Raw genomic sequence first — 25,638 nt, 5'->3', positions numbered from 1 at the left:
GCTAATCATTTCAACCAGAGGACAGACAGACAAATAAATGAGTCCATCAAAGGAAGGTTATGGAAGTGAAAGAAAACATGCTTATGAAGTACCACAGACTTTTTTTTGTTCATTTGTGTAACATGGAACAATCACCGTGTGTAGGTTTGGCTATTATGAACATTACATCAAACCCAATTACAGACGCGACCGTGGGAGTGCACACTGCCCAACTCACAGTAGAAATGATGCGCCAAACAAGCACAAAACATGCTAATAAGTGCACGGGTCTTAACTGCAGCTCTCTCCCTTTCCCTGACAGAGAAAAGATCTGGTGAACATTCACTTGTCGTGTTTAAGACACTAAAATAGATACGTGGTGAATTTCAAAGCTAAATAGGTCACAGAAACTGCAATACACACAGCAGCGCAACAAATCCAAATATAATCTATCTATCTATCTATCTATCTATCTATCTATCTATCTATCTATCTATCTATCTATCTATCTATCTATCTATCTATCTATCTATCTATCTATCTATCTATCTATCTCCCTCTCCATCTGTCTCTCGCTCTCTCTCACCCTCCCTCTCTCTCTCTCTCTCTCTCTCTCTCTATCTATATCTATGTCACTGTTTAGTGTACTCACGTTGGTTCAGAAACGCACACGATCACCAGAGATATCTGATGATGGTGGCGTCAAAATCTAAACTGCACAATACTGCCGCACAACAGTATTGATATTAAAACATTGATATGATGTTAATATCAGTACATATCTAGGTATATTTTGAATTAACAACAATGGTTATTCTCCAAAACTTGTTTTTCTGGCTGGAAAATTTTAAACCTTGGCTGTCGTGATACATTTGATCTCCTATTGTTTTTATCTTGCCGCAACTGTGAAGTGAAATTGAGTTCCCACCTGCATATCTCAACTGCATAGCCAAGTTGCATGAGATCCATGGGCTCTTTCCCATCCTGGAAGTTGCTGACATTAAAATATGAGAGGGTATGATTGACAAATCCATGCATGGTACCATCGGGGCTGTACATGTACTGGTACACCATCCGAGGGATGAAGTCTGAGGTGAAGGAGATGACAAATGCCTGGGAATTGTAGGTGAGTAGGTATTGTTATAGGTGGTATTCAAAGATTATATGATTAATACTGTTAATGTTTGATAAACAGTGCATTTTGCACGCATATGAAAATGGGCATGTATCATAAAAAAATACACACAATGACTATCTCTGTCCTGTCTGTCGATCCATCAATGCAGCCACCCCAACCATCCACCCATATCCATCCATCCATCCATCCATCCATCCATCCATCCATCCATCCATCCATCCATCCACCCTATCCCTTCCTCCCTCCATCCATCGTGGTCCAGTACACAATATTAAAGCTTTTTAATTCATCCCCAATACTTTTACGCTCCATAAACCTTTCCAATTCCCTGAATAACCATTCCCACACTGTTCTGTGCATGTATTGTACCTTTACAGCAAATAAAAGAACAAACGAGTCCCGACTTTTTCTTTTTTTGTCCGTTCGGTGCTTGTTCCCTCGCATATGGCGGAATGCTGCCTCCTGCGCTTGAACTCAGTCACGTCTGCAGTGACGCACATTGCTCAGAGGCACGCCCCGCGCTATCAGCGCTCATGGCCGCTGTCCCGACTCCTGAACGGCAGTGCTTTTTTCCTACCCAGCGCTTGACCTCAGTGAAGGACATTGCTCAGAGGCACGCCCCATGCATATTCGCTGTCCCGACTCTTTCTGCACGGCGGTGTAATTTTCCTTCATGTGCAGCTGTGTTATGTCTCCACTTTCGCCCTGCTGGCCGGTTGATGCGCCTTTCGATCTCTCGGGGGTGCTCGTCGCCAATACGGAACTGGCCGTGCTAATCCGCGCTGATCGCCACCACCTGTCCGGTGTTACCCGCTGATTAGGGCATGTATATAGACACCATTTGTCGCCAGTGTTGTCAGTCCTCGCTGTTTCATCTGCTTTGATACATGCACGCCTGCCACCTTATTCGCTGTTGCCTGATCCGCTGTGTAGTGGTACGCCTGGCTGGTTGTCTTCCTTGACACACGCACGCCTTCCACCTGATCCGCTGTGTAATGAGATGCCACCACGACGCGAGCTCGCTGACCGACTCGTCAGTCGCCTCGTGCGCCCGCTGTGCTGGCGTTCTAGCCTCCCTTTTCCCCTCAGTGGCATAGTGGTAGAGTGTCCGCCCTGAGACTGGAAGGTTGTGGGTTCAAACCCCGGCCGGGTCATACCAAAGACTATAAAAATGGGACCCATTGCCTCCCTGCTTGGCACTCAGCATCAAGGGTTGGAATTGGGGGGTTAGATCACCAAATGATTCCCGAGCGCGGCACCGCTGCTGCTCACTGCTCCCCTCTCCCCCAGGGGATGGATTAAAATCACACGGGGATGGGTTAAATGCAGAGGACACATTTCACCACACCCAGATGTGTGTGTGACGATCATTGGGACTTTGACTTGACTTTAACATTTCGCATACCCTAAATAAACAGTCCGTATTGTACATAGTTGTCCTGCCTCGTTCGTGGCTGGCTGCTGCGCTTCCCGCAATGCACGTTGTTCAGAGGCAAGCCCCACGGTATCCGCGTGTGTTTAAATGCCGTTCTCCCATCACGAAGTAGCGCATTCGCGAAAAATGAAGCTCGAAGTGGCGAGGGATCACGGTATATAAAGTCCGTATATGTGCATGTTCAAGTGAGACAGGGGGCATAAACTTCAAGAAAGTTCTGATCCCATCAACAAATTCATCTGTCGTGGGCATCAAAACCGATGTACCCTGTGCATCTAGCATCGCACTGGTTGTACTTCACAGATGGAAAGAACAAATTAAATTGAAAATTCTATTGCTAGAACTTTTTCAATACAGGAATTACATTACCCAATAAAATACTATGAAAAGTCCTAATACTTGAATTCTACTTGATTATAATGAGTGTTGTGGTTTAAAATACAATTTTATCATATTTGAATGATGGCGGCACGGTGACGCACTGGTTAGCACGTCCGCCTCAGTTCAGAGGGCGCTGGTTTAATTCCACCTCTGGCCCTCCCTGTGTGGAGTTTGCATGTTCTCCCCGTGCCTGTGTGGGTTTTCCTCAAGAACTCCGGTTTCCTCCCACATCCCAAAAACACGCATTACCATGCATGGTAGGGCGACTGAGCACTCCAAATTGCCTGTGTGAGTGCGGATGGTTGTTCGTCTCTGTGTACCCTGCGATTGGCTGGCAACTGGTTCAGGGTGTCCGATAACTGCTAGGATAGGCTCCAGCACGCCTGTGACCCCGTGGGGACAAGCGGTACAGATAATGGATAGATGGATGGATGTTAAAGTGAAGTAAGAAAGTTTGCTTTAACTTACGTTGATAATGACAGCCACTTTGGCAACTCCTCTTAGGATATTGTACCATATACCTAAAGAGAAAATGTAAAATATATTTTAAAAATGTAATACGTGGATTTCTGCAGAGTCTGCAAGTCACTGCAATATGTTTGTATGTTCTTAAGGAACGTAATATGATACCATTGGTGCGGGATGAAAAAAGGATGTGAGTCTTTAGATGTGCTAATTTGTTGAACCTCATTTGGCAGCAATAACCTCAACCAAAAGTTTCCCAGAGTTGCAGATCAGCCCTGCATAGTGGTCACAGGGAATATTCCATTTCTCTTTACAAAGCTGTTATTCTTAAAATGTCTTGTGTAAATTGTTCTGTTGACGTAATGACAATTTACTGATTGATCGATTGATAATAGAAACACTCTGAGATCGGCATCATTTTTCTTTTTAGAGTTTTGAATTATTTTTAGAAGGGTGATGAGGATGGAGCTGCCAGGTGAGGTTGAAAGATGTAGTAAGGGAAGACATGTGGGCACTTGGTGTTACAGAGAAGGAAAAGGATGACAAGCTGTTTAACAGGACAGAGAGAGAGAGAGAGAGAGCGAGAGAGAGAGAGAGAGAGAGAGAGAGAGAGAGAGAGAGAGAGAGAGAGAGAGAGAGAGAGAGAGAGAGAGAGAGAGAGAGAGAGAGAGAGAGAGAGAGAGAGAGAGAGAGAGAGAGAGAGAGAGAGAGAGAGAGAGAGAGAGAGAGAGAGAGAGAGAGAAAGATAGATAATCAAACGATTATTAGGTACTGTATATAGTTGACCAACCAATGTCTTTGGCTCTTGCCGCCACTGGTCTTCGCAACTCAGTCACAAACTTCTTTGCATCAAGTCGTATTTCAATTATGTTGTTGAGCAGAGCAAACAATGGAGCCAATGGGAAGGATGCCACAAATAATGTGACAAAACCAAACTGGATTACTGGGGAAAACAGAGACAAAATATATCTTAATGAATGAATCAAACTTGACTATATTCCTGAGGGTTTTGTGAGCATTAACTAGAAGACACCCTGTGAAGGAAAATAATTTCCACAGCTTGTCTTTTTGACCTTATCCTTTTGAGAACAACACAGAGCTTGTCACCCCATAGGTGACAATGGGCACATACTAGAGAGCAAGGGGTAAATTGAGAGCTACATGTTTTGGCTCAACTCTTTTGAAATACCGCACAGATCCATCAGCTCTTTTTTATAAATAAATAATGAAAATACAAACCCCAATGCCAGTGAAATTGGGACATCCTTTTCGACCTATATTCATATGAATACATCACAACGGCAACATATTTAATGCTCAAATTGACAATTCTATTGGGGTTTTTTTTCGTTTGTTTTATGTTTGTTTCTTTGTTTGTTTTGCAAATATTTATTGATTTTGAGGTTGATGCCTCATTGCCTGCAACATGTTTTGATGTACTCACACCACTAGTAGAGTCTCAGAGACATCACTGGGCAATAATATCCTGTTCTTGCCACCTAAATGTTGTTAGTCACCTGAATGTTGTTAGTCACTTATATGTTGTACAGAGGCTGAGATCAACCGGAGTCAAATTCCTTGTTTGGCATGCACAAACTTGGCCAATGAAGCTGGTTCTGATTCTGATGTTTTAAAAAAGCTGGGCATGCTTACCAAAGTGTTCCATTACTTTTCCTTTAACAAAGAAAATTAGATTTTGATATGTGATACTCACTCATTTCCATATATTCAGGTGTTAACCCTGAAAATGGCTCCAGGAAGCGGTCCATTTCATATCTCTGCAACTTCTTCTGCCTTTCTTCCTCTTGAAAAGTGCCTTGCTTTGACTGGATGTAGCGAATAAGCTTCTTTAGCTTGCTGAGGAATGTACAAATACACACTAAGATTGAGATAATTTGATGATTTCAATGCTTTGAATTTAGAAAGGATATTGTTTCGTGTTTATCTATAAAATACCATGGTTTTTTTTCTATAAAATACATGGATTTGTATCTATAAAATACATTTATTCACACAATTTTCATCTGATCTTCCTTAAAGGACCTCTTAAGTGAACAAAAAATGTCAAGCCACAAAGAAGAGTGCTGTGAACCAGAAGTAGGCATTTCATTGGTCTGTCCATACCTCCCGGATGGTTGCACATTTTAAGAGACCAAAGTTGAAGAGTTGAGGCATTTCAGACCATTATTCATAATTTTACTTATCTATTGATCACTTCAGAGTATGTGGCCATGGATAAACATTGCCCACTGGAATACATTTGTTTATCCAAAGTAAACTATGCACACCACAATATATTTGCAAATGCATGCTTATTTAAACTGTTTTAAAGGATCAGGTCAGGTGATCTTGATCTGTTTATTAATAAGAACGGTGTGACTGGAGGAGGCTGCAGAGATGACCAATCAACAGTTGAACTCAAATGGCATGATCAACCGAACCCTGAACCTGGCCTGAGCATGTTATTGAAGGATATCTGGACATATGCAAACATCTGCTACCTTTAAATGTACATACTGGAAAAAAGACAATGCTCCTTCTCCCCCATCTGCACAGCTGGTGTTAGCACGAAGGGAGAGGCCAGATATCTGTAACTTTTACTCTAAAGATAAAAGACAGAATAAAATGGAATTCTGTGTTGAATTTCTTATTGGTGACTCTTTGGAGAAAAGCGCACACTCATTTGTGAGTGAGGCAAGAGTGTACTAATTTGGGCATTAGTGTGATCATTGGGCTTTGGGTAAAAAAAGATGAAGATGCCACACCGCCATACGACAATGAGAACATTAAAAATAGGACTGACTGAAGACGGACGGGAGTGGATTGTCGTCTGTCTCTGTAATTGTCGCTATCCGGGTCAAGTGCCGACTAAACTCTTTGTCTGTTCGACAGACCATTTTGACACACTAATATGGAATCTGCCAAAAATAGTTTTCTGTTCCCGCTATGTCTCGCGTGTGTGATCTGTACGTTCAGACCAAATGTGAAGTTTAAAAAGAAAAAAGATAACCTTGACAGAAATAGATTAAACTCTTTTCAGTTACAGTCAACCAAATGTATCTAGTGGTTGTTTTGTGTCACTGCAGTGTCTTCTTTGTCATCAAATAAAGTTTTCATCTATCCATCCATTTTCTGAACTGCTTTATCCTCATGAAGGTTGCGGATGGGCTGGAGCCTAACCCAGCAGTCTTTGGACGTAGGCCGGGGTACACCCTGAACTGGTTGCTGCCCAATCACAGGGCACATATAGAGACAAACAACAGCGTCATTCACTTTGACAAACACACCTACGGAGAATTTGGAGTGGTTAGTCAGCCTACCATGGAACGTGGGAGGAAATGGAGTACCCGGAGAAAACCCACGCAGATACGGGGAGCTGATGAATGAAGAAAATGTGAGAGATAAATGGTGGGATGATGTGGAGAGACTAAATAAGGATGAGGTGAGGACAGCTATTAAGAGGATGAAAAGTGGAAAGGCAGTTGGCCCAAATGACATTCCATTGGAGGCACGGAAATGTCTAGGAGAGATGGCAGTGGACGTTCTAACCTGATTGTTTAATAAAATCATTAAGCGGATGCCTGAGGAGCAGAGACAAAGTGTGCTGTTTTTTATTTTTTTAGAACAGAGGTGATGTGCAAAACTGCAGTAACTACAGAGGCATAAAGTTGATCAGCCACAGCATGAAGTTAAGGGAAAGAGTCATAGAAGTGATGCTTAGAAAACAGGTTAAGATCTGTGAGCAGCAATATGCTTTCATGCCAAGAAAGAGCCCTACTGATTAATTGTTTGCTCTGAGAATACTGATGGAGAAGTATAAAGAAGGCCAGAAGTAGTTGCCCTGTGTGTTTGTGGATTGAGAAAAAGCTTATGACGGGTTTCCGGTTTCCTCCCACATCCAAAAAAAAAACATGCATGGTAGGCTGATTGAGCACTCCAAATTGCCCATAGGTATGAGTGCGAGTGTAGATGGCTGGTTGACTCTCTGTGCCCTGCAATTGGTTGGCAACCATTCAGGGTGTCACCCGCCTACTGCCCGATGACTGCTGGGATAGGCTCCAGCACGTCCGTGACCCCCGTGGGGACAAGTGGTACAGAAAATGGATTGATGGATGGACTATTATTATTATTACGATCATTATTATTACTACCGTAATTTTCGGACTATAAGTTGCGTTTTTTTTCATAGTTTGGGTGGGCGATTTATACTGAGGAGCGACTTATATGTGAATTCTTTCACAAATTTTCTAAATTAAAAAAAAAAAAAAAAAAAAAAGTGAAACCGCGATAAACGGACCGCGATGCAGCAAGGGATTACTGTAATTTGAATTTCAAGTGGCGTCCGCGGCGCGGCAGTTGTTTACATAAAGGACATAGATTCGATCACGGGATGACGAAGATGACGAAGGGCCCCACGTACTACCGGCATCATTAGCGGCTTTGTTTGTAAATGACACGGAGGACGAAGAGTTTGAAGGATTTAAGGATTTGGAGTGACACAGAAGGTTTGAAAAACTATTATGGCTTTTACGCACGCCCGGTCCTACTCTACGGAGCTCTCTTTCACCTCCGTGGATGGAAGTCGGGGGCCGGCGCTCGGCCGGGTGGCTGCCCGGGGACGGTGGATGGGGCTCGGACATGGCTTTTACGCATGCCCTGTCCTACTCTACGGAGCTCTCTTTCACCTCCGTGGATGGAAGTCGCAGGCCGGTACTCGGCCGGGTGGCTGTCCGGGGATGGTGGATGGGGCTCGGACATGGCTTTTACGCACGCCCGGTCCTATTCTATGGAGCTCTCTTCCACCTTCATGGCTGGAAGTGCCACCTCCGGGGATGGAAGTCCACGCCGCCACACGCCTGGAAGTCGACACCGGTGCTTGGGTCCTTGTACTTTGTTAACGCTACAATATAGTTATATACTAGATCTGTGGAATAACGACGAGGCTGACGTCAGCGGCGCACGCGCGGCGTTGTTGACAAGGGACGAAGAATTTGATCGATGGATTTAATGATTTGGAGTGACACAGATGGTTTGATAATATTATTGCTTATATAATAGTTATTTGATATATAATTTATATATCGTTATATGGGCCTGTGGAATATTTTGAAGTGCAAGCGCCGTCAGCGGCCCGCACCCATTGTTGACATAAAGGACGATCAATGGATTTAATGAATTGGAGTGACAGATGGTTTTATAAACGTGTTATTTATGTAATAGTTATTTGAATAACTCTGAATGTTACGCCAGGCCCATTCTCAGCTCTTCATTTCTGTTTATGTCACGTTAGCATACCTATCGTTTAGCCTGTTGTTGCTCGTTTATGTCTGTTCTTGGTGTTGGATTTTGTCGAATAAATTTCCCCCAAAATGCGATTTATACTCCGGAGTGACTTATATATGTTTTTTTTCACGTTATTGTGCATTTTATGGCTAATGCAACCTATATTCCGGAGCGACTTTTAGTCCGAAAAATACGGTACAAGTCTCGATTGTTGTTGTCGATTGAACAAACAACAATAATTCCACTCACCAATCTCAATAGAGCAAAAATTATTCAGTCTCGAAGTTCTCTCGATTGAAAACTCAAAATCAGATCGGTTCTCCTTGTTCCAAAAATCCGAATTCTGTTTAAAAGGACAGGCTGGCCTAACGGAGGGAGAGGACAACGCCTTAAAAATGGCTCCTTTCTGCTGCACCGAGGTCCACATCTCCTAGCCTGTCTTCACGCTTAAAATTTGACAAAGTCCAATTCGAAGACTCTAGAAATTAATTTTAGTAGATTTTGGTCTAATCTCAAAAAGAACGAAAAATCTATCTTCGTCTAATCGGCGTTCTTGGCCCACGGGCAGCCCGCAGGGGCAAAGCCCTGACGGGGAGCGCGAGCGAACCAGCGAGCGACCAGTCCTGTTCTTTGTCAAGACGACCTCTTTATAGGCCTCCGTATGTGGGTCCTACGCCAGCTTGGTCACGTACCAGTTTTTCCATTACGTCATATACCTGTGTTTCCCAGGACTGATTCTAGAATAGACTGCAGCTGCATCTCCAACCTCAACCGGATGAGCTAACCTCTGGGTCAGGCTCATGAGTCATCCGCAGTACTCCACCAAGTAGCATCACTGTTAACGTTACATCTGCAATCATCAATCGGATGAACGTGACCTCGGGTCACGCTCATGCGTGGGACCCAAGCCTTTCCACCACACAGTATCACTATTAACCCCTGCCTCCTTCCTTTGCTCACATTTATACATCCATCCATCCATTTTCTGAACCGCTTAGTCCCCACGGGGGTCGCGGGTGTGCTGGAGCCTATCCCAGCCGTCATCGGGCAGTAGGCGGGGGACACCCTGAACCGGTTGCCAGCCAATCGCAGGGCACACAGAGACAAACAACCATTTGCACTCGCACTCACACCGAGGGACAATTTGGAGTCTTCAATCGGCCTACCAAGCATGTTTTTGGGATGTGGGAGGAAACCGGAGTGCCCGGAGAAAACCCACGCGGGCCCGGGGAGAACATGCAAACTCCACACAGGGAGGGCCGGAGGTGGAATCGAACCCGCACCCTCCTAACTGTGAGGCGGACGTGCTACCCAGTGCGCCACCGAGCCGCCCCACATTTATACATTCATGTGTAAATGGAACATCAATGTTGAATACATGTTGATTAAACATTGCAACAATAAAACATGTTTTCACAATAGTCTCTTTAACACATAATTGTAACCATGATCATGGGTTCTCCTAGTTAGCAGATTAAAATACTCAAGCTGTTTCAAAGTACCGTTTTTTTCCGTGTATAATGCGCCCCCATGTATAATACGCACTCTAAAAATGGCATGTTGATGCTGGAAAAAAGCCTGTACCCATGTATAAAACGCACCCAATTTTTTTTTTTTTTTTTTTTTAAGTCCCAATGATCGTCACACACGCAGGGAGGCAATGGGTCCCATTTTTATAGTCTTTGGTATGGTCTTAACTAGGCTGGATGTATTTTTTTTTGTTGGCGTTGATTTCTCCGACTGCCCGTAAAGGCACCACCGCGATCAGATGAAAAGAGAGGAAAGTGACGTGCGGACATGTGAAAAAGGCGGCTCTGTATGGGAGAGACGTTGAAGAGGAATAAAAACACCCTTGGAAACCAAAACTTGCCCCTCGTCGTGACTCGGAGCCGCAACAAATGTTTCGGATTTGTGTAGGGTACATTGTGACACCAAACGAGCAGGTGATCGAGCAAGCGTCTGATACGAGAGCATTGCGTTCGTATGGAGCGTGTTTGAAGTGAACAGCAGAGACGAAAGGAACAAGGCAAAGTGTTGTGAAATAAAATATTACCTGTAATACGCATTTTGTTATTTGCTGATTGTATTAAACTATCACATTCATTGTCAGTCAAGAAGAGAAGAGGACTATTATCCCTTCTTTGACGAAATGACCAGAGCACAGTACAAACACACTATTGTTCTTGTAACGTGTTTTGTATTTAAGTCCTGTCTGCCCCTCGCTCACCGTCGGATCATTGCATGTGTTACTGTCATGATGTCTGTTTGGTTTCTGTTCCTGTCTTTGGTAATGTCACCCTGTCTTTTTGTTCCACGTCTTTGTCGGTCAGTCCTGTTGTTGGTTTTGTTGTACCATGATTTTCTTAAAAAAATATATATAAAAATTAAAAAAAAAAAAAAAATTAAAAGAAATTTGTACCCATGTATAATGCGCACCCCAGATTTTAGGACAATAAATTAGTTAAATTTTGCGTATTATACACGGAAAAAAACGGTATATTATAGCAAAACAAAATAATATAAAATAATCCAAAATTGTGTGATGCTATGCGTAATTCAGACAGGTCGTGTTTCTCTAGTCACTAACAATTTAACAATTTAACTTATCTACTAGTTTCCATCAGGTTACCCCTATGTCAAGTCAATCTAACTTTGGCACCATCTTCTGGTGAAATTTGGAACGGCAATGGAGGTTGACTGGTTCAACCAACAAACTTTACCAGTTTACCAATAGTTAATTTTGATGAACTTGAAGAACTAACTTTTAAGTAAGCCTTACTCGGGCCCCCTCCTTCAGGTCTCCCATGTCAAGCTTTGTCACCATCTTCTGGTGAAATTTGGAATTTCATCTGAGCCAATTCGTCTGGGCCAAATCCAATACACATTCACGCACCATCTTGTACCATCCTAACCACCATGTAATTTGACAGTTTTCAAGACTTTTGCTGTGGTTGAGATCTGTGTTAGGTAAGCACATTTTTATTGCATGATTGCTTGGCAGCGACTGCTTACTTTCGTCACAACCATATTCTTGTGATTTACAGTTCGTTGAAGCATTCCTCCCTGAATAAATATATTCAGGAGAAATTTCAGTACATAAAATTTTTAAAATGGAAATGTATTTTATATTACAATTAGTATCTGATGAAAACTTACGGTATTCCAATCTCAAAAAGGTTGTTCTGAATTAGCTGCTTCCCCAACATGGTGATACTCAGCTGAATGCACAACTCCATCAGACAGCCTCCATGAGTACACTATGAATTCAGAATAAAGTTGTGAAATAATGTCAACTCTTAAAAGAAAAAACTGTCACACAACAATCATGGCACCCACTGAAAAAGAAACTATTTTACTGCTACTAACGATTATTTTAAGAATCGATTATTTGATGAATCAGATGAAAAACGCTTCGATTCCAATTTTCATCTTTTTACTAAAAAAAATTGTTTAAATTAATAGTTCAGAAAACATAAATTACTGGTTTGGTCTGGAATATTTCAAAGAATAGGCAAAAATGTTTTCCTTGTTTTCCAAAGAACTCACAGAAAGTTTTATTTTGATTAAACGCAAAGATAATCAGTCTGCTATCATGGATTCTTTACTGTTTAGAGGAGGGGTGTCAAACTCATTTCTTTCGCGGGCCGCATTGTAGTCATAGCTTCTTTCGGAGGGCCATTATGACTGTCAACCCAAATAAATGTATGAGCACCTCATATTATATACAGTAAAAGCTACAAAACAAACCGACAAATAACTCGTTTTCAAATCAGACGAGTAAAAACTGGTCAAATATAAAAAAAAAAGATATTAAAAGTGAAGACAATTTGCAATTCTAGTAATGACACCAATTTGATACACAATTTGTCTTCGCGGGCCACATAAAAGGATGTGGCGAGCCGTATCTGGCCCCCGGGCCTTGAGTTTGACATCTGTGGTTTAGAGGCTGGAATTCAGAGCATCTGAGGAACTTCTAAATTAAAAATGGTAACTACACCATTGATTATAAAAAATATCAATTAATTTGACAATTGATGAGTTGTCGATTAGTTAATTGAATAATCGTTGCACCTCTATCTGTAATTAATTTGAAACAATATACATCTCAGAAAATTAACAGGAAAAAGAAATCACGAATGTTGTTTTCAACACAATCGATTACACGTCCATTGCTTTGGGCATAGAGCTTGAAAGTTGTAAGTGGGATATTTCCTACTTCCCAGGACTCTGGAATGGTGCATCAGTCAGTACATTTGTACATACAAGCTGGGAAAGTCAAAGCTACCAGGGGTCAATTGATTCAATACCATTATTTATAATAGAGTGCAACAATATTTTCAGTCACAACTTTTGTTTTCAACAGAATTGCACGACTTACCTCTTCCATTCTGTAGGATTCAAACACATACAAATAGTTGCCTGGTCGGCCAACCAGCCTGATAAGACAATGAAAGGATTCGATTATTATGTTTAATGGTAATGCATTCTTTTATCATTTGTTTTTTTTAACATTCAGTCTTTAGTGCTACTAAGTGAAATAAACATGAAAAACATGAAATGAAATAAACCAAAATTGCAGTGAGACAACTAACCTTCCCCTGAAGAAAGCAATGTAGATAATTGGTGTGAAAGCATTGACAAACTTCAGAATGAAAGTCTTGAATATGAGTCTCTCCTCAAAATTCTTGTCAGTTTTTGGAACCTCTAAAATAGAAAACACATTTTGGTTTGCAAGGTTTACACTTCCTTCACTCAATTTGTGTCAATTGTGACTTCCAGTTTACCTAAATGAGTGAAAAGGCACACAGTATGATGTGTGTAGGTTATTAAGGTGCCTAAAATGTATCACACAGCAACGTGCGCTGTTGTAAAGTTTCACTTGCTCTAATACAGTATATAACTGTGCTTAAATCCAATGCAATGGACTTGACTAAATGCATTATACTGCAATTAAAGATGGTAGATCATGATAGCTAACAAAAAAGACAATTTTATTAACTCCCTAAACTGAAAACAAAGGGCAAGATTTATCTGTCCGTTAATAGTCAACTGTGAGTTTGCCATTTGTGCCTGTTTTCTCAAAACTCGTACACATTTATTATGAAATTCGTATTTATGTAATTATGTATTTCTGAATTTGGTAGACAGGCTAAGCCTCACCGGGCATCCCTGCGCTTCCTGGCAAACTTGTTTACAAAAAGTAAACCAGATTTTAGACTCAATAAAAACAGGTTTAACTTGTGGTGCAGATACTGTAACACAATTTTAGTGTATTTGACTGAGGCGAAGGCAAACAATTTGGCGCTCCTCAGACGTACGTGGTGGATGTTATCTATTTCGTAAATATGACACCAGTGAGGTACAATCACTCTGAATCATTGTAGAATCAATTCCTTCAATGAATTACAATCTTTATCACAATAGGGTTATGTTATGAGTTATTTACTGTGTTGATTACTAAGGAAAATAAACCTGCAAGTACAGCAATCCCTCGTTTATTGCGGATAATTGGTTCCAAGACCACCCGCGATTGGTGAGAATCCGCGATGTGGTGTAGCCCTCTAATTTTTAACATACATATAATTTTTGTGTATCAGTAAATGTATATTAAACCATATATAAGTACATATGTTATCATTAAAACATTAAATAATAGTTTCAAACATGTAAATACTATATCAATACGTAGTATAAATGACATACAGAAAATAATGTATAAATAGTATAAATATGATACGTATGTGTGTGTGTGTGTGTGTGTGTGTGTGTGTGTGTGTGTGTGTGTGTGTGTGTGTGTGTGTGTGTGTGTGTGTGCAACATGTAGATGTAGCTAAAGTATACATACTGTAAATATGTTTTTAGAACTCTTATTATTATAACAACTTTTTTATAACAAGGTACAAGTGTACATACTGTAAATATGTGTTTAGAACTCTTTTATTATTATAACAATTTAAACAAGGTACAATAACAATACTGTAAATATGTTTTTAGAACTCATTATTATAAGAACTTTTTTATAACTTAGACTTAGACTTAGACAGAACTTTATTGTCATTTTGTCAACACTAGGTGTGTACAAAACGAAATTTCGTTGCATACGGCTTTCAGCAATGTAGAGGTATTTCGGCTGGTTAAAAAAAGTGACATTCTATATAAAAATATGAAATAAGATAATTATAAAGTACAAAGTGCAGCAGTGATAAAGTATGTGAACAGTGCAGGAGACAAAAGCAGTATTTACAAGTGTGCAGAGGAATGCTACGTTTGAATGTTCAACAGTCTGACGACAGCAGGGAAAAAACTATTGCAGAACCTGGTGGACCTGCAGCGGATGCTGCGAAACCTCTTCCCAGAGGGCAGCAGGGAGAACAGTCCATGGTGGGGGTGTGATGGGTCACTGATAATATTTCGGGCTCGGGACACGCAGCGCTGGGATGACAAGTCCTGAATGGAGGGAAGAGGAGCCCCGATGATCCTCTCTGCTGTCCTCACCACTCTCCTCAGGTTCTTCCAATCGGAGGCGCTGCAACCTCCACACCACACCGAGAGACAGCTTGTCAGAATGCTCTCTATGGTGCTTCGGTAGAACGTCCTCATGATGGGTGGGGGCAGGTGGGCTCTCCTCATCCTCCGCAGGAAGTACAAGCGCTTCTGTGCCCTCTTGACCAGTGTTGTGGTGTTCACAGTCCAGGTGAGGTCGTCTGTGATGTGGACTCCCAGGAATTTAGTGCTGCTGACCACCTCCACAGCTGAGCTGTTGATGATCAGTGGAGCGTGGTGAGGCTGGTTCTTCCTGAAGTCGACGATGATCTCCTTCGTCTTCTCCACATTCAGGATCAGGCTATTTTCTCTGCACCAGCCCACCAACTGCTCCACCTCCTCTCTGTAGTCCAGGTCGTTGTTGTCCCTGATGAGGCCCACCACCGTTGTGTCGTCTGCAAACTTCACGATGTGATTGGTGGTGAACCTGGGGGCGCAGTCGTGTGTCATCAGGGTGAACAGCAGGGGGCTCAGGACGCAGCCCTGAGGGGAGCCTGTGCTGAGGGTGATGACATCTGAGGTGTTCTGTCCGACCCGGACTGACTGAGGTCTGTTGGTGAGGAAGTCTAGCAGCCAGTTCCGAAGGGGGGTGCTGAAGCCCAGGTGTTCCAGTTTTTTCCACCAGATGTTGTGGAATGATGGTGTTAAACGCTGAGCTGAAGTCCAGGAACAGCAACCGCACGTGGGTGTTCCTCTCCTCCAGGTGAGCCAGGCTCAGGTGAAGAACGGAGGAGATGGCATCCTCAGTGGAGCGGTTCTGCCGGTAGGCAAACTGGAACGGATCGAATGTTGGGGGGAGTCTGGAGACGATGTGATCTTTGAGCAGCCTTTCGAAGCACTTCATCATGATGGGAGTCAGTGCCACAGGTCTGTAGTCATTCCATGAGGTGATTTGAGGTTTCTTCGGCACCGGAATGATGGAGGCAGCCTTGAAGCACACTGGCACTTTGGCTTGGTCCAGCGAGATGTTAAAAATGTCTGTGATGACACCAGCCAGCTGGCCTGCACATTCCTTGAACACCCGCCCAGGTATGTTGTCGGGGTCTGGGGCCTTACGTGGGTTGACTCTTCTCAGAGTCTTCCACACGTCGGCTGAGTCAAGGCAGAGGACCTCCTCTTCCTGGTGGGGAACAGTTTTAACTGCCGGAGTGCTGTTTAGTGCCTCAAAACGCCCAAAGAAGTTATTTAGACCATTTAGGAAGTCAGCATCAACCTCACCCACCGGGGGGGAGGGTGAGTTGTAGTCCGTGATCGCCCGTATGCCTTGCCACATACTCCTGGTGTTATTGGCGTCGTGGAAAAAATCCTGAATTTTCCGACTGTGGCTTCGCTTCGCTAGCCTGATGGCACGGTTCAAGTTGGCTCTCGCTGTCCTCAGTGCCTCCTTGTCGCCAGACTTGAAGGCTGAGTTCCGTGCTCGTAGCCTATGACGTACATCCTCAGTCATCCAGGGTCGTTGGTTGGCTCGGGTGATGATGTTCTTAGTGGTGCTGACGTCCTCGGAGCATTTGTTGATGTAGGCTGACACAGTCATGGCGTACTCATCAATGTTGATCTGATTGTCATATGTTGCTGCTGATTTGAACATGTCCCAGTCAGAGCACTCAAAGCAGTCCTGGAGTGCCTCCATGGCCCCCTCAGACCACACCCTCACCTGCTTCACTGTGGGTTTTGCTCTGATCAGCAGGGGCCTGTATGCAGGGGTTAGCATAACAGATAGGTGGTCTGAAGAGCCGAGGTGGGGGCGGGGGGCTGCTCTGAATGCATCCTTTATATTTGTGTAAACCAAGTCCAGAGTGTTCTCTCCCCGAGTTGGAAAATCCACGTGTTGGTAAAAATGAGGGAGAATAGTCTTCATGCTAGCCTGGTTGAAGTCCCCAGCAATGATGAAAACCCCCTCTGTGTGCGTGGATTGCAGCTCACTGATTGTCCGATAGAGAACCCTCATGGCCTCTTTAGTGTTAGCGCTAGGAGGCACGTACACAGCCGTGATGCTAACAACAGTAAACTCTCTGGGCAGGTAGAAGGGTCTGCAGTTAACAGTCAAAAACTCGATGTCCGAAGAGCAGAAGCTGGCGACAGATCTAGCATTTTTGCACCAGTTGTTGTTGATGTAGACACACAGCCCACCTCCTCGGGATTTACCGCTTAGCTCGCTGTTTCTGTCGGCGCGGAATGTAGCGAGCCCCTCCAGGCTAACGGCGTTGTCCGGCATTGATGAGTTCAGCCATGTCTCCGTCAGGATGAGAGCGCAGCAGTTTCTAACTTCCCTCTTTGAAGAGAGTTCCAGTTTTAGATGGTCCATTTTATTATCCAGTGAGCGGACGTTGGAGAGGAAGATGGATGGAAGCGGCGGTTTGTAGGGGTTAGCTCTCAGCTTAGCCGTTAGCCCACCTCGACAGCCGCGCTTTCGCCGCCGGTCACACCGCCTACGCTTACTCCTCCTCCGGCGTGTGCTGCCCGGCGAGCCCGCTGCGTCGTGAGCTCCTGGGGCTAGCGCCCTAAGCACTCCGAGGCTACGCAAACAGACTAGGGTAGTTGTGGCTACGAGTCCGAAAACACTCGATGACCGTACCTCCAGCAGGCGCTGGCGATCGTACACTACTCTACTGGATGGATAAACTAAACTTTGTGTTGTTTGTAGTGTCCTAGGCGACATATTTTGTGAATATCCTCGTCGATTGCTGAGACGCGTAGCGGCCGCGGCCAGCTGGGGCGCCGCCATCTTGGAAAACAAGGTACAAGTGTACGTACTGCAATTGTGTGGGCACTCCCTGCCTTCTGCTGGTGTGCGGGCAACTTGTGTGCCATAATTCCTCAATGTAGAATTTTTATTTTGAATTTTTGAAAAAATCCGCGATGTACTGAAGCCGCGATAAGTGAACCGTGACGTAGCGGGGGATTACTGTATTCGTAACACCTTCACCAACAGAACTCTTCGTCTGTTTACGTTCGTATTTTCAAGTGCAAGGCACACATCCCAACACTCCATTTATCAGTCCCGGGAAGCGACTACATAAGGTTTAGTCACTTCAGACGCAAAAAAACATTACACCCAATTCTACCTGTACAACGTCTAGACCAGGGGTCACCAACCTTTCTTAAACCGAGAGCTACTTCCTGGGCACTGATTAAGGCAAAGGTCTACCAGTTTGACACACACTTCTGAAATAGCCAATTTGCTCAATTTGGCTTTCACTATGAGTTATTATTGTCATTTCCAGTTCACATGTAAGTGTGATTTTAACAAGAATAGCAAAAATACAGTCAAACCTTGTTTTTTGACCACAATCCGTTCCAGAAGTCGAATTCGGTCGAATTCCGAATCTATTTTTCCCCTTACAAATAATGGAAAAAAATGTCATCCGTTTCAAGACAAAGAAACCCCGCCTTCTTTAAGCATTTTTTCATTTGCGCATATTTGTCCGATCGCGCAACTGCAGCGCACCGCCAAACGCGCAACCGTAGCGCGTTGCCCACCGCGCAACTGCACCGCGCTGGTTGCATTATTGTGACAGAGCCTTCGCTGAAATTTAGAAAACATTTTTAAAGTCCTGATGTGCTTTCCAAAATTTAAGTGGACCTAAGTGCGCAGGGAGCTTAATTTTGTCCCATCGCGCAACTGCAGCGCACCGCCGAACGCGCAACAGTAGAGCGTCGCCGACCGCGCAACTGCACCGCGCTGGTCGCATTATTGTGACAGAGCCGTCGCTAAAATTTAGAAAATGTTTTTAAAGTCCTGATGTAAGTGGACCTCAGTGCGCAGGGAGCTTAATTTGGTCCAATCGCGCAACCGCAGCGCGCCAGGCGCTTACTGTCGCATTGCTTTAAGAGCGTCTTTGTGTTTTAGGATGGCTTTACTGCTCCCACTTGCTTTCTTTGGAGGCATGTTTAGGGGTTAATACAATCCTCAAAGTAACGAAAATACAATAACAACGGAATCAGTCGGCATCCGGGCCGCGCGGTCGGGTTTTCTCGGGTCCTCCCGGCTCATCTCGCAAGGTTTGACCTCCGATGTTTTGTTCGACAACCGAGGCAAAAAAATCTAGAATTTTTTGTTCGAATTCCGATTTGTTCGAGAACCAGGACGTTCGAAAACCGAGGTTTGACTGTAAAATAAATAGATGCAGCTCACTGACAAGTGCCGCTATTTGAGCTAATTTTAGAACAGTCCTGTGGGCGACTCATGCGGTCCTCACGGGCGACCTGGTGCCCGCGGGCACCGTGTTGGTGACCCCTGGTCTAGACAAAAAAATGAAAAGAAAGAAAACATAAGAGCACAGTTTAAGATGCTTGGAACGGAAAGAGGGCCCATACAGTCAAATCTCAGTTCTACAATTTCTTTTGTTAATGAGCCTAGTCCTCCTTCTAATCCAGTGGTTCTTAACCTTTTTCCTTGTTCGCACCCCATTCAATTCACCAACCAGTTCTCGCACCCCTAACCCGAAATAATTATTATAATAATAATTGGTTTACTTTACAGCTATAAGGCTTAATTAGCATTATCCTTAATGCCAATTAACACAGTGACTTCTTGATTTCCAGAATTTTTCACTTTTTTCGGTTACCCGACCATTATCCCCGAAAAATTGTAAATTTCCCCCAGGGTATCCTCGCACCCCCTAGGAAGCATTCTCGCACCCCTAGGGGGTGAACATTTATTCAGAGTATCCATCCATCCATCCATCCATCCATCTTCTTCCGCTTATCCGGGGTCGGGTCGCGGGGGCAGCAGCTTCAGGAGGGACTCCCAGACTTCCCTCTCCCCAGCCACTTCATCTAGCTCATCCCGGGGGATCCCAAGGCGTTCCCAGGCCAGCTGAGAGACATAGTCTCTCCAGCGCGTCCTGGGTCGTCCCCGGGGTCTCCTACCGGTGGGACATGCCCGGAACACCTCCCCAGGGAGGCGTCCAGGAGGCATCCTGATGAGATGCCCGAGCCACCTCATCTGGCTCCTCTCAACGTGGAGGAGTAGCGACTCTACTCCGAGTCTCTCCCGGATGACCGAACTTCTCACCCTATCTCTAAGGGAGAATACTCATTTCGGCCGCTTGTATCCGGGATCTCGTTCTTTCGGTCTTTCGGACCCATAGCTCGTGACCATAGGTGAGGGTAGGAGCCTAGATCGACCGGTAAATTGAGAGCTTTGCCTTTTGGCTCAGCTCTCTCTTCACCACGACAAACTGGTACAGAGTCCGCATTACAGCCGACGCTGCACCGAGCCGCCTGTCGATCTCACGTTCCATTCTGCCCTCGCTCGTGAACAAGACCCCAAGATACTTGAACTCCTCCACTTGGGGCAGGATCTCATCCCAGATCCGGAGAGGGCATTCCACCCTTTTCCGATCGAGGACCATGGACTCGGATTTGGAGGTGTTGACCCTCATCCCGACCGCTTCACACTCGGCTGCGAACCGCTCCAGTGAGAGCTGGAGATCACGGCCTGAAGAAGCCAACAGCACCACGTCGTCTGCAAAAAGCAGAGACACGATGCTGAGGTCCCCAAACTGGACACCCTCAACGCCTCGGCTGCGCCTAGAAATTCTGTCCATAAAAATTATGAACAGAATCGGTGACAAAGGGCAGCCTTGGCGGAGTCCAACCCTCACTGGGAACGAATCCGACTTACTGCCGGAAATGCGGACCAAACTCTGGCATCGGTGATACAGGGACCGAACCGCCCTTATCGGTTGGCTCGGTACCCCGTACCCCCGAAGCACCCCCCACAGAACTTCCCGAGGGACACGGTCGAACGCCTTCTCCAAGTCCACAAAACACATGTGGACTATAACCGCATAGTTATATGCCGCGAACTCCCATGCACCCTCGAGGATCCTGCTGAGGGTGAAGAGCTGGTCCACTGTTCCACGGCCAGGACGAAAGCCACACTGTTCCTCCTGAATCCGAGGTTCGACCTCCCGACGGACCCTCCTCTCCAGCACCCCTGAATAGACCTTAACAGGGAGGCTGAGGAGTGTAATTCCCCTGTAATTGGAACACACCCTCCGGTCCCCCTTCTTAAAGAGGGGAACCACCACCCCAGTCTGCCAATCCAGAGGCACTGTCCCCGATGTCCACGCGATGTTGTAGAGACGTGTCAGCCATGACAGCCCCACAACATCCAGAGCCCTTAAGAAATCCGGGCGGATCTCATCCACCCCCGGGGCCCTGCCACCGAGGAGTTTTTTAACTACCTCAGTGACTTCGACCCCAGAGATTGGAGAGTCCGCCTCAGAGTCCCCAGGCCCTGCTTCCACAATGGAAGGCGTGTCGGTGGAATTGAGGAGGTCTTCGAAGTATTCTCCCCACCGACACACGACGTCCCGAGTCGAGGTCAGCAGCATGCCATCTCCACTGTAAACAGTGTTGACGTTGCACTGCTTCCCCCTCCTGAGACGCCGGATGGTGGACCAGAATTTCCTCGAAGCCGTCCGGAAGTCATTCTCCATGGCCTCGCCAAACTCCTCCCACGCCCGGGTTTTTGCCTCAGCAACCGCCAAAGCCGCGTTCCGCTTGGCCATCCGGTACCTGTCAGCTGCCTCCGGAGTCCCGCAGGCCAAAACGGCCCGATAGGACTCCTTCTTCAGCTTGACGGCATCCCTTACCGCCGGTGTCCACCAGCGGGTTCGGGGATTGCCGCCACGACAGGCACCAATGACCTTACGGCCACAGCTCCGGTCGACCGCCTCAACAATGGAGGCGCGGAACAAGGTCCACTCGGACTCAATGTCCCCCGCCTCCCCCGGGACGTGGGAAAAGCTCTGCCGGAGGTGGGAGTTGATGCTCTTCCTGATAGGGGATTCCGCCAGACGTTCCCAGCAGACCCTCACAGAGCGTTTGGGTCTGCCAGGTCGGACCGGCATCTTCCCCCACCATCGGAGCCAACCCACCACCAGGTGGTGATCAGTTGACAGCTCCGCCCCTCTCTTCGCCCGAGTGTCCAAAACATGCGGCCGCAAATCCGATGACACGACTACAAAGTCGATCATCGAACTGCGGCCTAGGGTGTCCTGGTGCCAAGTGCACACATGGACACCCTTATGTTTGAACATGGTGTTCATTATAGAAAATCCGTGTCGAGCACAGAAGTCCAATAATAGAACACCGCTCGGGTTCAGATCGGGGGGGGCCGTTCCTCCCAATCACGCCCTTCCAGGTCCCACTGTCATTGCCCATGTGAGCATTGAAGTCACCCAGTAGAACGATGGAGTCCCCAGAAGGAGCGCTCTCCAGCACTTCCTCCAGGGACTCCAAGAAGGGTGGGTACTGAGCTGCCGCTTGGTGCATAGACACAAACAACAGTCAGGACACGTCCCCCCACCCGAAGGCGGAGGGAGGCTACCCTCTCGTTCACCGGGGTGAACCCCAATGTGCAGGCGCCCAGCCGGGGGGCAATAAGTATACCCACACCTGCTCGACGCCTCTCACCGTGGGCAACTCCAGAGTGGAAGAGAGTCCAGCCCCTCTCGAGAGGGCTTGTACCGGAACCCAAACTGTGCGTGGAGGCAAGTCCGACTATATCTAGTCTGAACTTTTCTGCCTCGCACACCAGCTCGGGCTCCTTTCCAGCCAGAGAGGTGACATTCCATGTCCCAAGAGCCAGCTTCTGCAGCCGGGGATCAGACCGCCAAGGTCCCTGCCTTTGGCTGCCGCCCAGCTTGCACTGCACCCGACCCCTTTGGCCCCTCCCACAGGTGGTGAGCCCATGGGAAGTTATTCAGAGTAATTAAATCAAAAGTGGGATATACTTTGCCAGGAAATCTGTCATTGCTTAAACTGCTCTTAAATATGCGTGATGATATGCACACTGGAACACAACACTGTTCATGTTATTGTTTGTGTAATGTTTGGAATGGCAAAAACATATCTTTTAAGAGGCTATAACTTTTGTTTTTACTCGAGTCTTTGCATAGACTGCTGTGGATTTTCCCTAAACCCAGTGTTTTGTGCAAAGATACACTTTTGAATACAAAATCAAAAAAAAAAAAAAAAGGATGCTGGTTTGAATCTCGTACAGGTTGAGTCTTGTATATTTTTTATGATTTAACTTGACCCTGCCAGATGTATTAGTATTGCGTCACCCCTCAGAGAATGCCGTCCTGGGTGGCTGCCTGTCACGTCTCCGCTCCCCGGTCGCGCCAATCGCCCCGCAGATGGGCGTTTCTGCTGCACTCTCTCCTGCTAGTCCCGCATGTGTCGCACCCACGTGTTTGTTGTGCTCTCACCCCTTCCTGCCTGTGCATCTCCCGTAATCACCGCAATCACTGTCACCTGCTCCTTGTTAATTGTTGTGCATTTAAGATTAAAGATTAAAGTCCCAATGATCGTCACACACACACCTGGGTGTGGTGAAATTTGTCCTCTGCATTTAACCCATCCCCGTGTGATTTTAATCCATCCCCTGGGGGAGAGGGGAGCAGTGAGCAGCAGCGGTGCCGCGCTCGGGAATCAGTTGGTGATCTAACCCCCCAATTCCAACCCTTAATGCTGAGTGCCAAGCAGGGAGGCAATGGGTCCCATTTTTATAGTCTTTGGTATGACCCGGCCGGGGTTTGAACCCACAACCTTCCAGTCTCAGGGCGGACACTCTACCACTAGGCCACTGAGCTGGTGTAAATGGTTCATATATTTAATTACACTTACCTAAAACAGTAAGCCATCGTGCCACAGCTCCATACACCTCATCTAGTATAAGGATGACCACAAGGTTGATAATGGCTGCTGTTGTTTTGACTGTAAGTTGTACATGGTTCCGTGTCACTGGATTGGAGCTCATATGAAGAGCAGCTTTTGTGGAGATCCGGTATATGATCACACCAAAAACAATGGCAAACGTAACACCCATCTAACAACACAAAAATGCACAGTTACACAGATACAATGTACATCATATCATACTATATGTACAAGACTATCACAACCAATTACAAAGATACATGTAGTAACGCCTTACCATCAACAACATTGTGACAACATTTGTCATGTAGGCAGGAAGGCGATCTCGACATGTCAGCTTTTCCATCTGAGGAAATATAAGGGCTTTTGAAAATGCAGATTTTAATAAGTGCACTATCATTAAAGGTGGTCAGTGGTCAGCGAAGGACATAATGGCCACGAAGTAAAATGTATTCAAGAATGTTCAGAAAAAACAAACTAAATAAACGGACAAAAATGTTACCCCAAAAAGTTTTTTTCAAACTAAAATTATGAAAAGAATGAACACTGTCAGTTGTAGTTCTTTGTTTTCAAATGTTTGTAAAGGCTTTTGACTGTTCTACTTTAAATAATGTATGCGCTGCATGTTCTTAATAGGAGAGGAAAGGCACTATTTGTATAGCACAAGGTAACTTTGTATAGCACAAGGTAACTCAGTGCTCTTTACATCCTTAAAAGAAAGAACTGTGTGTTTTTTAACAAGTGTTTCTTTGTATAACTGCCATGCATTCTACTATGGAACACTGTTGGCTGGTAACCAATTCAGGATGTATGCCACCTACCGTCCTAAAACAGCTAGGATAAGTTTCAGCATGCTCGCAACCCCCGTGAGGATAAACGGTTCAGAAAACGGATGGATGGATGGATGGATGGATGGATGGATGGATGGATGGATGGATGGATGGATGATGGAGGGAGGTAGGGAGGGATGTAAGGACGGACAAACAGATGGATGGTTTCTGAGTAGTTCCAAGATCATCAAATTGCTTACGATTAAACTGTTCGTTTGTTTGGTCATTCATCTTCTGAACCGCTTATCCTCGCGAGCGTCGCAGAGGTGCTGAAGCCTATCCCAGGTGTTTTAGGACGGTAGGCGCGGTATACGCTCCTAGTTTACAACCGCACACATTTCATCCTCCAGGACGCTTCTTCACGCACATGCACATTTTACATACAGACGTCACAAATACATACACAGCCGTCAAGTCTCACACAAGCTGTCACAATCATACCTTAAACATTTTTTTAAATGACATATTTTAACTCGGATTGCATTCTACATTGTAGCCTAAGGTAATATGAAATCCAAGTCAGTTATTGCAATGTCATACAAAATATTATTTCGCGGCCATCAGTGGCATCCTAAAAATAAGAAGACATTCATACTGGGGTAAGCGGCTTTCATTTTTTGCCATGTCCGACAATGCGAGAGAGGCTAAGGGCAGAGGTTTCACAACAAATTTAAGATCAGGTTGCTAATGTAAAGCTCAATACGTAGCTGGCTAATTTACGATTCACATCCACTTCGGGCATCCACTTCTGGGTTAACATTCAAATTCAGTCTGAACATACTGAATTGGCATATTACACAAGTGAGATAAAGAACAGAAACCCTTGTCTTTGGCAGACTTCCATATTGGTGTGCCAAAACTGTCTGTCAGACCAACTGAAAGGTTAGTTGACATTTGACCCGGATAGG

General features: G+C 45.2%; 1 protein-coding gene across 4 annotated transcripts in view; it reads right to left on the bottom strand.

Annotated features, from left to right (window-relative positions):
• Nucleotides 1–25,638, bottom strand: part of LOC119123992 (anoctamin-1) — a 105,503-nt gene that overhangs the window by 3,158 nt on the left and 76,707 nt on the right. For 3 of the 4 annotated variants that reach the window (XM_037253526.1, XM_037253527.1, XM_037253528.1), the window contains 9 exons: nt 24,178–24,246; nt 23,868–24,069; nt 13,274–13,385; nt 13,060–13,117; nt 11,838–11,938; nt 5,113–5,255; nt 4,189–4,341; nt 3,402–3,454; nt 908–1,092 (listed from right to left, as the gene is read on the bottom strand). In XM_037253526.1, coding sequence (XP_037109421.1) covers nt 908–1,092; nt 3,402–3,454; nt 4,189–4,341; nt 5,113–5,255; nt 11,838–11,938; nt 13,060–13,117; nt 13,274–13,385; nt 23,868–24,069; nt 24,178–24,246 — 1,076 coding nt within the window. The remainder of the gene's footprint in view (nt 1–907; nt 1,093–3,401; nt 3,455–4,188; nt 4,342–5,112; nt 5,256–11,837; nt 11,939–13,059; nt 13,118–13,273; nt 13,386–23,867; nt 24,070–24,177; nt 24,247–25,638) is intronic. The other variant, XR_005098155.1, reaches the window with a different exon arrangement.

Source organism: Syngnathus acus, chromosome 6 (assembly GCF_901709675.1).
Source record: "Syngnathus acus chromosome 6, fSynAcu1.2, whole genome shotgun sequence".
NCBI classification, from domain to species: domain Eukaryota; kingdom Metazoa; phylum Chordata; class Actinopteri; order Syngnathiformes; family Syngnathidae; genus Syngnathus; species Syngnathus acus.
This window is presented reverse-complemented; position numbering and strand designations above follow the sequence as displayed.